Consider the following 14,023-nt stretch of genomic DNA (forward strand, 5'->3'; position numbering starts at 1 on the left):
CAGCGTGCAACAACACAAACAAAATAAGCCAAATACAGTGGTGTGACCCCATAATGCCAGCAGCCAGCAGTTAGCACACTAGGAGAGGTGGGAGCATCAGAAATCCACAGGAAGACTCTCCTAGGCGCTAGTGTGCTTCCACAAGACATTAACAAAGGGCCTGCGACCTACTCACTGCAACTGTATGAACTCTAATACTGCACATCGAAGGGCCAACAGGAAGGAGCCCAATTCCTACACCTTCTACAGATAAATGAAATGCTTGCCAACATGTTTCTCATTCACTTCTCCATAAGCTCCAAGAAGCAAGGCCGGCCTTGCCACCAACTGTCAGTGAGACCTAATAGAAACATAGACCCACTGCTAGGCTGTAAAGGCTAAGATAGTCATGCCAAATCTGCAAGTCACCTGTGGTACATGCATTTATTTTTTGATTTCCAAACTCTTTCGTCCAACATTCAACCATTTTGTAACTTTTTCCTTAATGTTAGCCTTCTCTCAATTATAGTATAAACTCTAAAATTATGTCTTTTCATTTTTTATTATCCTTAAGGAATCCATAGATTTCAAGCACAAAATACTAAACACGTGCATATTAATTTACACTCAAATAGCAAAACACCAACGTACCAAAGTCAAAGCAATCATGGCAAAAGGGGAAGCCGTGGAGATGGGCTTCTCTAGGCCTTTCTTGGCCTCCTCTTCAGATTACCTTTATGCAGTTAAATCTGCGTGGTGCTAAACTCCAGAATCTACGCTTTATTCTGGAATTTGGAGAGCAGAACCAAAATTGTGGTGCAATTACAAATACTTCTCATAAAACTTAAGAGAAAGGTAAATAGATGAACCTTCATTGAAAAATTGTATTTATAACTCATTCAAAAGCAGCTCTTAAAAGTAAGTACAACACTGAAGTTGAAAAATGTATGCCGACAAAAAGTTGCCAGGTCTAATAAATTATTAACAGAATGCTGCATCAAAAATAAGGCAATTACCAAGATGCCATTAAAGATGTCTCCACTCCCATAACTAGACAGAGCTGATCTATCTAGAAACAAATGACATTTCATTCAGTTTCAGGATGTGTGAAATCCTTATGGACAGAAGTGATAAGATGTGATCATCACTCTTTAGAACACTTGCAGGAAAATCATTTCGAGAGCACAAAGAGGCAAAGAGGTTTAATCTTTCAAAAAGATATTATTCAAAATTCAAGAATGTGATAACACACACAATGGGCGCTCGTGAACAAACGTACTCTGTGATAGCAAATTCATTTATTTAGTACTGTTTCCATTCCATATCATCAGGAGGGTTGATTTCAACTTTTCTTTTACCTACGTCAGACCAATTGGTACTCAAGACTGTACCACCAGACTCCATCTGCAATTAAAAAAAAAAAAAGTTCATTCCTGCATTGCATATCAAAATACAATATTTTCCTCAGAATGGACCAAACACACCTTCCCAAACACAGGCACTAAAAATAACCCAATGCCTGACAAAAGACAGCTCTAGAGTAATTAGGTAGGCACATCATGTGCATATATACACTGCCATACCAGCAGAGGCATCACGTGGAAAACTCACCTTCAAATGAAAATAAAACCCCTCCACCTCAAAATGGCATGAGCTTTTGATTATGAAGACAGTAAAAGACAGGCAAAATAAATAAGCCATTTAAACAGAATTTTAAGGATCCCCATTTAATGCTCCCTCTTTGCCAAACACACTCTAATGTACTCCGAATTTTTCTTGTTTTAACTAAGGTACATACAACAGAGATAAACAAAGTCAAAATCTGTAAACTGGTTATCTACTTATAAGGCTGTGAATACACAACCCACCAACAATCCTAGCATGTGCACAGAGTCACACACTTCATAAAATTATTTTGGTCAGCAATGAATTGCTCTTAATAGTGAGGTCATAAGATTACAACAAACACAGCTTAAGAATGTTGGCTGCCTAGTGATACTGAGGCCACTAATATCCACAACACAACACACAACTCTATTTCAAACTCATTGAGCTGCTAACCACATAAAAGGACAGCTCATACAATTATATACAATATATAATATCTTACAACCATTATTAGACTATTTACTAAGCTAGATTCTTATTGTAATTTGAGAATATACTTCTGTGGGGGGGGCTACTGTAGAATAATAACCTATGTTACACTTGCAGCAGCCCTCAAACATTTTGATGACATTGAGAAGGCATGTCAGGTTGTGGGCACAGGTCAACAGGACAGCACATGGCTGATTTGTATGAACACACTCAACGGTATTACCTAATAATGAAAATCACCCAACAGATTTCTCAGAACACAGCCAAGTGTTAGGTTAAGCAACACATAAGTGTATTATTAAAACTTGGACTGGAGAGACAGCTCATCTGTTAAAGGCTAAGGTTCACACTTCTAAAGAACTAGAACTTCCTTCCACAAATTTGTTGTAATAAAAATTCACTAATGTGAATTCCTAAAACCTACAATCTTTTAAGTGGCTGTATTACTAAGAAACACGGGAGGTTATAGGCCCCTTGAACTGGAACCTCAAGATAACCAATGCCTTCTGCAGAGCTTCTCTGAGTTCCTTTGGACAGGGTGACACTGTCTACTGCAGTCTTTAGATCTTATCTTCTAAACATGAATGGCAGCAGCTTTTGGCCTTTGGCTCTTAGTGTATGTGCATGTACACATGTTTTATAGGCACATGTAGAGGTCAGAAACAACTAGTGGAAGTCAGATCTTCTCCCCCCACCACAGAAGACCCAGGAATTGAACTCAGGTGGTCAGGCTTGGCGGCAAGCACCCTACCTGCTCAGCCACCTTGCCAGAGAACTTTCTTTTTCTTTCCAGACAGGGCTTTCAGTGAAACAGATGTCCTGGAACTCACTCTGTAGACCAGGCTGGCCTCAAACTCACAGATCCACCTGTCTCTGCCCCCTACTCCCACGAGAGCCGGAATTAAAGTTTGTACTACCACACCTGGCTCAACCAGTGTTTTTTTGTTTGGTTGGTTTTTTTGTTTTGTTTTGTTGTTTTTTTTTGTTGTTGTTTTGTTTTGTTTTTCAAGACAGGGTTTCTCTGTGTAGCTTTGGAGCCTGTCCTTGAACTCACACTGCCTGGCTCTGTTCAACTTTCTTAAGACTGTTTGTTAATTACCAGGCTGTACTCCCACACAATCAATCTTCTATATAACTACCATTAATACACACTGTACCTTTGCAATTTAAGGATTGCCTTCTTTCCTCTTCATTTTGTCTTTGAGACAGTCTTGCTGTGTAGTTCAGACTGACCTTGAACTCACAACCCTCCCGTCTCAGCATCCCAGAGAGTCTGCCTCAAGTCTACTTCACATTATTGACGAGAACTACAGAGGAGAGCTCTTCAAAGGCACGGACTGTATTTTACCAACATAAATATCCCTCGGTAGCTACAAAGGGTTCAGTATCTGCAGATGCTACACGTCTCTAACATAAAAGTGGCACAGAATCTGCAGATAACCCAGGCACACCTTTCCACTATGCTATATACACATCATCCCTAGAGTTCCCGTAATATCCAATACTGTGTAATATCAGGTACTTGTCAACAGTATTACTTGTACTCAATAGCAACAGCTCTTCTTCTAGTATTTTCCAATCACAAATTAGTTGAACCCACAGATATGAAACCCATGCAAAGACAGCTGAATGCATTTACACTGTAGTCCTAATCGTGGTGGCATGGCGCATGGCAGGCTCCAATAAAATGAGTAAACTGAATGTGACAAGCCTATAAAACCAGCTACTCCTAAGAGGACTCTCAATTATAAAACTCACAGAAGTGACTTTAGTTTATAATCTGGTCATAGACACTGACCACAATTTTTCCTTCTCTGGATACAGGTAGACTACTGTGCAATTTAACATCTCCTCATTATTCCGTATGATGGTCTCACACAATTATACTGAACAACAATAAAGGACAGTCTGTTCTGTCTTCCCAGAGAGACAAAAAGCAAGCTCTGCATTGAAGGTCAATGTTGCCACACAGATGGCTTTCTTTATGGATGTATATCACTCATTTAATTATCATTTTTTTTTCTATAGGAAAATGGATGCAGAATTCCACAATGTATCTTTAATCTGACATATAGCTATTCTCTCTAGAAAACTTTTGGAAATCAATAGTAAGGGTGAGTTTCGTGCCTGGAAAGATTTGAGCAGACAATATTTTTTCTGGTAAAATTCATGATTATATCTTTAAGAAAAATATATTATTGCTGGGTAGCAATGGGTACTTGGGTAGCAATGGGTACATGGGTACTTGGGAGAAAGAAGCAGGAGGATTAGAAGCTCAAGGTAACCCATGCCCACTGAGCAAACCAAAGACCAGAAGAATTCAGTTCCCAGCACCCACATGGCAGCTGACAACTGCCTGTAATTCTAGTTCCAGCCCTCTTCTGGCCTCCACAGGCATAAAGGGCACATACATCGATGCATACATGCAAAACAAGCACATACACAAATTTCCTTAAGTCTAAATAAATAAACAATGTATGCAACTTTACAGCAGTGAAATTTCAATAAAACGCCAGGACTGGTGGCCTGATTTAGGTGATATTTAGGCTCTCTAATAAAAGCCTGAATTTTCTTAATCAATTGAGAAATTAAGTCATTGAATAATAATAAATAGATACTTTCTACTGGCCCAATACTGTTCTGGGAATTTCCCTTCTGTGCTCTTCATTTTAAAGAAGAAAATAGTGTAAGATTCTATGAGGTAAAATAGTAGAAAGCTCATTGAGCTACTGTGACAAATTCAACTAAAAAATAAATCTGAATTAAAAGTTGCAATCTTAGAATTTCTTAGCCTTCCAACTCCTAACTCACAAATGAGTTACAATAAATCACTTTTTTCTCATCTCTTCTGTATGTTTTGGGCTTCTCCAACCACTATTCTAAGTCTGGAGCAAGAAGAAATAAATGTTCAGCCAAACTCTACCCCAGAGCTATCCCAGCTATCCAGGCCATGCAGTTTGGCCTCAAATTCACTACTTAATCTTACTTTACATGTTTAAACTGTAAGAACGGTTGGTATTCTTACAAATGATTTGTTCATGGCACGCTTCACTTCATCAGAGCCATCTGAGTAGATCTGCTGAAATAATTTGTTTAAAGCTGCGTCACCCTCCAGCTTCTCGTTCTTCTCCTCCTCTTTGATCTCACCAACCAGTTTATCCCAGTTCCTGGTATAATGAGATGATGACGGATACAGGTTCTTTACATCTGCAAAGTGAAAAAGACACAAGTGATTCATCAGCACCTTTGATTATGTCAAGAAATATGTAAATGCTGTGACCACAGTGTACAGAACATCTTAGCAAGTAGTTTAGGTCACTGAATTTCAAGTTTGCAATAAGTGTCTCTTTGCTATGTACATCAATAATTAGATCTACATTTCAAAAACTGAATCAGTTAACATACTGCAAAATCTAGGACTTCCTCTGAGCAAAATAATTCAATAAAGTATAAGCTTTTGATATAATGTACAAAATTGAACTAAAAACATTCTGTATGCTAATTACAGTGGAAGTGGGTTACGTACACAGAATTTCTCATATGGAAAGAAAAGTTACTCAAGGAGCTGAAGATAGATTGTAATTCAGACACCACACTGGGCTATATGGTGACTGCTAAGGTCAGATTTTGAGAACTATTTCAAGAAAAAAAAATTACAGACAAAAATGAGAATTAGACAGAAAAGGAGGAAAACTAAAGTTATAGGATGGGTGAGAGACCGCTGAGCAGCTGCACAAGCCTAATAACCCAAATCTCGATTGCCAGAGCCTACAAAAAGATAGAGAATGGACCTACCCTGCTGTCCTCTGACCTCCAAATGCATGCTGCAGCATGCTGACCCCTCCCCAATAACTGCTTCTCTTTTAGAAAAAAAGCAAAGCTTTGAAAAGGGCAGCATGGAGCCAGAAGACATGGCTCAATGGTCTAGAGTACTAGGCTCAACCCATTCACACCTAACTCTAGTCTCAAAGCCCACTTCTGACCTCTGAGGGCACCAGGCATACAGAGAGCACACAGGCACACCTGTGAGCAAAACACTCACATCAGTTAAAATAAACACATCCTTTAAAGACAGCACAAGTAATTATTAAAAAAAACCAGACTGTACACACACATATACACACTTTTTAGGATGTTCCATTAGAGACAATGGCAGAATGCTTGCCTCCTGTGTGCAAGGTTTTTATACCAATTCCAAATACTACCCAAAAGCATACCTCATTTTAAAATGTCTAAAGCTTTTCTAAAATTTATTTTATGTGTGTACCTGACTGTTACATATGTTCACCCTATATGTGTAAGCTAATGCCTGAGCCAGAAGGTATCAGATCCTCTAGAAACGGAGTTACAGGTAATTGTGAGCTGCCTGATGTGTTGGTTACCAAACCTGAGTTGTCTTCTATGAGTACAGTCAGTGTGCTAAACCATCTCTCTAGCCCATCTTCTCAAGATTTTAACATTGGAAGTATAGCTTTTCTATAAGACACTTAGGTATGTTTCAAAGTAGAAATGCTTTGAAATCAAATACCACGTAGTGAGTGAATGCTCCATCTCCTACACACACACACACACACACACACACACACACACACACACACACACACACTTAGATTACTTCAATAAAAAAACATAGCCAGGCAGTAGTGGTCTTTAATCTCAGGACTTGGGAGGCAGAGGCAGGTGGATCTCCATGAGTTCCAGGACAAGCTCCAAAGCTACACAGAGAAATTGTGTTTAAAAAAAAAAAAAAAAAAAAAAGGAAGGGAGGGAGGGAGGGAGGGAGGGAGGGAGGGAGGGAGGGAGGGAGGGAGGGAGGGAGGGAGGGAGGGAGGGAGGAGAATTAAGTAGCTTCATGGGGCTAGAGAAATGGCTCATCAGTTAAGAGCCCTGCTGCTCTTCCAGAGGACCAGGGTTCATTTCCCAGTACATGACAGCTCACCACTGTCTGTAACCCCAGGTCCAGGACATCCAACAGTCTCACACAGATATACATGCAGGCAAACATCAAAGTATATAAAATGAGAAAAGAAAAAAAAGAAAAATATTAAGTCCTAAATGCTGAAAAATACCCACTTAACCCACATCTTAATGCACTATCTGAATATAAAAACACATATAGTTCTCTACATAACATAGAAAACAACAGAATTTGTGTGTCTATTTGGATAGAGGCTACTTACATAAAAAAAAAACAAAAAAACAAAAAAAAAACTACTAGCCCAGCAGCTCAAGGGATGCCATAAGACCAAGGAAATGAAGATCTTGGCACACAAAATTGGAAAACAGACAGACAAACAAAATAACCCAGTAGGTCTACAAACAGCTGTTTATCATCTAATTAAACTACAGTAACAGCCAGAAATATAATCCACACACACATACTGTAACAGTTTTAATACTAGGTTATAAAGAGGAATGGAGATACATTTAGTTTTAAAAATTACATTTATTGGGAACTGGGGAGATGGCTCAGCAATTAACAGCACTTGCTGCTATTACAAAGGACCTGAGTTTAGTTTCAGGGACCCACATGACATCTCACAACTGTCCTGACTCCGGTTCCACTGGATACAGCAAACTCTTCAGGCCTCCACACTAACCAGGTATACATGGCACACATACAAACATGCAAAAACACTTACACATTTAGTTATTTACTTGGGGTAGCTGGTCCTTAGAATTAAACCCGTGTTATTAGGCTTGCCGACGAGCGCCTTCTCCCACTGGGCCATCTCACTAGCCCCTGGGCTCATAGGGGCTCACAGAGACTGAACCAACAACCAGGGAGGGAGCCTGCATGGGACTGGCCTAGGTACTCTGCATGTTATAGTTGTGTGTGCTGTGAAATGAGTTACACTGTGTAAAGTATGCTCTGGTTGGCTTAATAAAGAAGATGACTGACCAACAGCCAAGAAGGATAAGGTTGGGGGGAAAAAAACCAAACTAAGAAAGAGAAGGGCAGAGTTAGCGATGAAAGCCAGCCACTGAACATGTGCAAAAAAAAAAAAAAAGAGGCAAAAAGCCATGAGCCATGAGGCAACATTTAGTTAGAAATATAGGTTAATTTATATTCAGCCTCTGAGTCAGTTATTTGGAGCGGTTGGGACAGGAAACATCCACTTACATGTGTAGCTTGGTCGTCTTGTAGGACACCTAACAGTGACACCAGATGCTGTCTCTTACTCTTTTACTGGCTTTTGGGATCCTACTCCTCATACCAAGTCACCATTCCCAGCCTCAAAACAGAGAGGTACTTAGTCTTACTGCAACTTGATATACCTTGTTTTGTTGCTACTAATGGGAGACATGCCCTTGCCTAAACAGAAACGTCAGGGGAGTGGATTGGGGAGCTGGGGTGGGGGAGATGGTTCAGAATAAAGAAAGGAGGGGAAACTACAATCAGGATGTAAAATTGACGGGAGATGCCACTGTGTAAATCTGTCTCTTATTGGTTGTTGAATAAAGCACTGTTGGCCAATAGGGAAGCAAGACAGGTGGGACTAGGAGTCAGGGGGGATTCTGGGAAAGAGAGGCAGAGGGAGACATAATGTAGCCCGCCACAGAAGTAAGAGGTCTGGACCCTTTTAACAATTATGGGTTAAATACTTATGTCAGAGCTAGCCAGTAAGAAACAAGCAAACGGCCAACAGCTTTATAATTAATATAGCCTCCTGTGTGTTCATTTCGGACTGATGCAGCTGTGAAACCAGGCTAGCAGGAAGACATGAAATTTACAAAGAACTCTCTCTCATTCACACACTGAAGATTTTTTTTTTTATTAATGAATGGCAAAAAAGGAAGAAGGTGACAAGGGAAAGAATTGTACTATTAGAAACAACTTGTTTATTTTCCTGAAGGAAAATGAAAAATAACTGGCTAGACTTAACATAGAAAGAATATTATTTCAACATGAAGTCAACTAGAAGACACTAAAACACATTATGACCCTTTTAGATATATAAAAATCTTAAAAACTGGGTATGCATTTTATATCTCAATGCAGACTAACCTGACTTCAAGTGATCAATAGCCAGCAGTCACTATAGGGGACAGTACAACTTACAATGCTTAAAAAATAAAAATGTGAGCCGGAGAAATGGCTCAGTCGTTAAAGGGTAGGCTCACAAACAAACACACACACACACACACACACACACACACACACACACACACACACACAAATATATATACCCTGATTCCAAGTTTCCCCATTACACTGGAACACAGTAACACTAATCTAAATGTTACTTCTTCAGTAATGTCTTTCTATACCCCCTTTCTAAAAATCGCTGAGAAACTACTAAACATTCATTCTTATTCCTGTGTTTTCAGTTCACCAGTAAATAACCTAGTTTGTCTGTTTATTTTTTGAGACAGGATTTCTCTGTCCTGGAACTCTGTAGACAAGGATGACCTCGAACTCAAGAGATCCACCTGCCTCTACTTCCCAAGTGCTGGGAAGACAGGCGTGCACCACCAGCAACCGCCTGGCATAAACCCACTTTTTATTTACCCATCCTTCATCAAAATAAAACCCTGGAAGACCCAGTACAGTTTTATTCAGGGTATATACATATATACGTACATTACTTTACACACACACTGCTTTAAACATCCTAAATGTCACTCCCCTCTACTAGAAATGCAGTCTTTCTACATTTTCACTGGTAGCCAAAGGGAAAAACAAAACAAAACAAAACAAAAAAAACCTCATGACACGGTTAAGGAGCTGGGAACATGGATTTAATTAATTCTAATGCTGACTCCAAGGAAGAATGGGAATGAAGTTTTAATCTCTACTGTACAGATAAGAATGCTGGCCCGGATAGGTTAAGTGACTTGCCCTTATCTACAGTTTCCAGCTTGCAGTACACAGAATCTGACAAGCATATTAATTCCTCACAAAACACAACAGGACAGAAGGCAAAGCATCTGAATTTCTAAGGGATTCCGTTTAGAAAAATCTTACACACATACACACACTATTTAATCTCAGAACAACTTGAATAATTAAAGACGGCAGGTGAGCTACCTACCGAGTTCTTGCTCACTCACTTTATCAGACAACTGTGACAGCAAACATCATCTCCATTGTTGGTGAATGTGTCCCACAGGAAGCAGCAACAATTACCAGAACCACACCCACACTCTGCAGCCCTGCAATTAGTCCTCCACAAATCTACTAGGTGACCTGAGTCTATAAAATGGAAGAAATAATACTGGGCTGCCTATTATATAAGCACTGTATTGTATAGCTGTTCACTATAAAAACCTGAGCTCCAAACCTCTGGGAGTCAGTCTCAAGAGATATGAGATGGCCTTTGAAGTAGCCATAAGAAGTCACTTGTCGCCAGGCGGTGGTGACGCACACCTTTAATCCCAGCACCAAGGAGGCAGAAGTAGGTGGATCTCTGTGAGTTCCAGACCAGCCTGGTCTGCAAGAGCTAGTTACAGGACAGACTACAAAGCCACAGAGAAACCCTGTCTTGAAAAACCCAAAAACACACACACACAAAAAGAAGTCATCTGTCGCTGTCTCTCCTGGTTTTGCTATTTTTGCTACAGATGAGTTAAAATTCTATCACTGGGTAAAGAAACTTTTATTCTTGCAACTTCTATATGTATATGAAATTAACTCATACATACACATGCACACTGGATATGTTGATAACTGACTTCCTAAAAGTTGTTACAAACAAAAGTGTTTTCTATTATCAAAGGGGTAAAAATCTGAAAATAGTCGAGATGCATCGTTGGCTTGTTTCAGCCATCAGATCAGAGCATTAAATAACAAAAAGAAATTTCTTCTATTCAGTAATGAGGCAATCTTAGGTTGTAGTTCTAAGAGGGACCTGCAGATTAATTATTCCACTAGTAAAAGATGCTTATCTGATAGTTATATATGCTTTGACTGACTTCAGTGCATAAAGGGCTACATAAAAACAACCCTGGTTGTCTTCTCTTCTAGGCATCCCTTTACTGGTTTGTCTAAATTAAAAACAGAAACAGTCCAAATGCCCTACTCTGTGAAGTCCTAGAATTCTAGGAAATCAGCTGGAGAAACAGAACGGAATAAAGGCAGAACTCGGGAGGGAGGGACACTGAGCAATGCAAACTACCTGACTGTCGTACAAACAAGTGCAACTTTTCCACCTTTGTGTATACTCAAGCTTCAGGAATTAGAATAACTTTACTGTATCCAAAGTATCTCTCTTCATAAATAATGGCGTAGGGAAAATGCTCATCATTATTCAATTTCAACTACACAATGAAGCTCAACAAGGCCAAAATACAAACCTGCTGTGAACTGTTTTGGTGTGGGCTCATCTCCTTGCCCCTCTAGCTTTTCCCATCTCACAGCCTCTGGCTTTTTCATTTTAATTTCAATCTGAAGGATAAATAAATAAATAAAATCCATTACTCAATGTAAGGCACATAAAACAGTAGAAATGCAATTTTCTTAAGTCATTAAAATTTTATAAGAATTAATAGTGTCTTTGACAGTACGCCTAAATTATACAAAGTTAAATCTGAAGAATTATGACACATTCATTTTGTTTCTACTCTTAAAATTTTAACCTTCAACAAACAACACATATCACATAAGTTACAATTAAGACTTGAAATTCGGGCCAATGAGAGGGCCCAGTGGGTAAAGGTGCTTGCTGCTAAGCCTGACAGTCCACAGAGCCCACATGGAGAGGCGAGAAGTGACCTCTGACCCCCATATGCATGTGTGTGCATTTGCTTGCTCTCTCCAAATAGTTTTTATTGTGCCCCCCCCACCCAAGGGTCTTGAAATCTAAACGCTTTATTGCTCTTCTACTAGTGTTCTTGAAGAGGAATGATTCTGCCATTCAAGGAACATTTGACAATAACAACAGGCACTAGTGTTTGATCCAAGGCTGGTAAATGAAAGGGATACAGACACCTAGTGAGAAGAGACTCGGGATTTTAACGACCCCTGCAACAGAGTCACACAGAGCAAATGTCAGCTGTGGCACCTGAGACACCCTATTCTCAACCCTACATCCACGCATGTGTTTCACTTGCTTCAGAATGGTTTTGCTTCTAAATAATGCCTTGGGGTTAGGGCAAAAGCTAAAACAGATTCACTTATGTTTCAGATAAAAATTACAGATACACAGCTTGCAGATCAATTGCTTTAGGGCGCAAACACTAAATATTTTTACTTTTCTTTTAGTTTTATGTATGCACGTGTGTGCATACATGTATACAGTGCCTTCAGAGGACAAGAGGGATCTACTCCCCTGGAGCTGAAGTTACAGGCAGTTGTGAGCAGCCAGGTAGGGATGCTAGGTACCAAACACAGGTACGGAGATTAAGAGTACTGGATGCTCTTTTCTCTAATCAAGATTGGGCAAACAGGGGCACTGTGTAACCAAAGATTACATACAAAGTCTAGCTTGATTAACTAATAACTCCCACGTACCAAGTCTCTAAGATTCACCTGAAGAACAGCACATACTAACAATCACATTTACTGAAAGTTACTGTAGCCTGAGCATTTGTGGCAGATGAACAAAGAGGCCTTTATAAAGCCAATCTCTTAGCAACATCCTAAAACAAGCTGACCTGAACTTGAAGTTAACTTAATACATCACTATGACAGCCGCATGCATGCAATTAACCATTTAAGGTAAGGTGAGGAGAACTAATTTTCTATGACTTCCTTTTTACACTTACTTCATTTTCAACTTGTATATACTTTTAATTATGAAGTATAAGTCTTGAGTATTCTAGTAGATACTTCTATAATTACTTGCCCAGTTTCAGAAGTTTTCACTGTAACCATTAATAAGTCAACTTATCATTATTCAAGTAAAATTTCCTTACAAGTTTGAGAAGATGCTGGGCAGTGGTGGTACATGCCCTTTAATCCCAGCATTCAGGAGGCAGAGGAAGGCAGATCTCTGTGAGTTCAAGGCCAGCCTGGTCTACAAACTGAGTTCTAGGACAGCCATAGCTGTTACACAAAGAAATCCTGTGAAGGAAGAAAAGAAGAAGGAAGAGGAGGAAGGAGGAGGAGGAGGTAGAGGGAAGAGGAGGAGGAGTTTGAGAAGATGCTTCAGGTGGTAAGATAACTTGCTCCACAAGCCTAAGGCCCCGAGTTTAGATCCCCAGCACCATGTACAAAGCTGGGCATGTGTTTGTAACCCCAGAGCTAAGGAGCTGGAAACAGGGAGTAGGAATTCCTGAGGTTTGCTGGCCAACTAATCTAGCCAATCAATAAGCTCCAGGTTCAGGGGCAGACCCTGTCTGAAAAGGTTAGTTGAGGAAAACACCAGATGCGGACTTGATCTACACACGCAAACACGCACACACGCACCCCACAATTATCCTAAAACTTTGCTAATTCAACTTAAATATTTTTCTCAAATGTATGAAAAAGTTTAAGATATCAATCATTGTATTTTAAAACAGTATCTACAAGTCATCTGTAAGAACCCATACTGTGCTGGGTCAACAGTTCCCAGCATTAAATACCACCATCCACCTCTGAGGTGTGCAAGAGAACTTATTAATTCCCAGGGAGAGACTACTCCAGCACTACTCCTAAGCAAATGAGGTATTCAGGAACACTGCCTTCTTTAGAGTGGTATGGTCCCTCTCAGCAAGCACTACAGGCTCATGGTAGAAGGACCTTTTCTCAGGGCCTGAAGAGCTGTGGCAGTTTCCTGGCAACCTTTTGCAAAACCATTGCTTCATGGTTGCATTTAGCAACTAGTTCTTTGTCTTCAGGGGGAAGCCTGCCCAGCATTCTCTTACTCTGCTCTTTGCAGTCAATTGGTGTATCAAATCCCTTTGCGTTAGAGCAGTGGCTCAGGCCCCCTGTGAGCAGACTCGATCATCTGCCTCTATTCTTACACTGATCACTTAATAATCAGTTTTTCTTTACACTTTAGTTTTGCTTATTGTGTGTGTG

The 14,023-nt window shown here is 39.9% G+C and overlaps 1 protein-coding gene across 1 annotated transcript in view; it reads right to left on the reverse strand.

Moving 5' to 3' along the window:
- Nucleotides 1-1,260: 1,260 nt before the first annotated feature.
- The window catches only part of Sugt1 (SGT1 homolog, MIS12 kinetochore complex assembly cochaperone), a 35,897-nt gene continuing 23,134 nt past the window's right edge, over nt 1,261-14,023 (reverse strand). The window contains exons 11-13 of the mRNA XM_005070929.4: nt 11,374-11,464; nt 5,102-5,283; nt 1,261-1,383 (exon numbers count right to left, since the gene is read on the reverse strand). Of these exons, the coding sequence (XP_005070986.1) occupies nt 1,282-1,383; nt 5,102-5,283; nt 11,374-11,464 (375 nt within the window). The 3' untranslated portion in view covers nt 1,261-1,281. The remainder of the gene's footprint in view (nt 1,384-5,101; nt 5,284-11,373; nt 11,465-14,023) is intronic.

Source organism: Mesocricetus auratus, unplaced genomic scaffold (genome assembly GCF_017639785.1).
Source record: "Mesocricetus auratus isolate SY011 unplaced genomic scaffold, BCM_Maur_2.0 Super-Scaffold_2245, whole genome shotgun sequence".
Classification (NCBI taxonomy): Eukaryota; Metazoa; Chordata; class Mammalia; order Rodentia; family Cricetidae; genus Mesocricetus; species Mesocricetus auratus.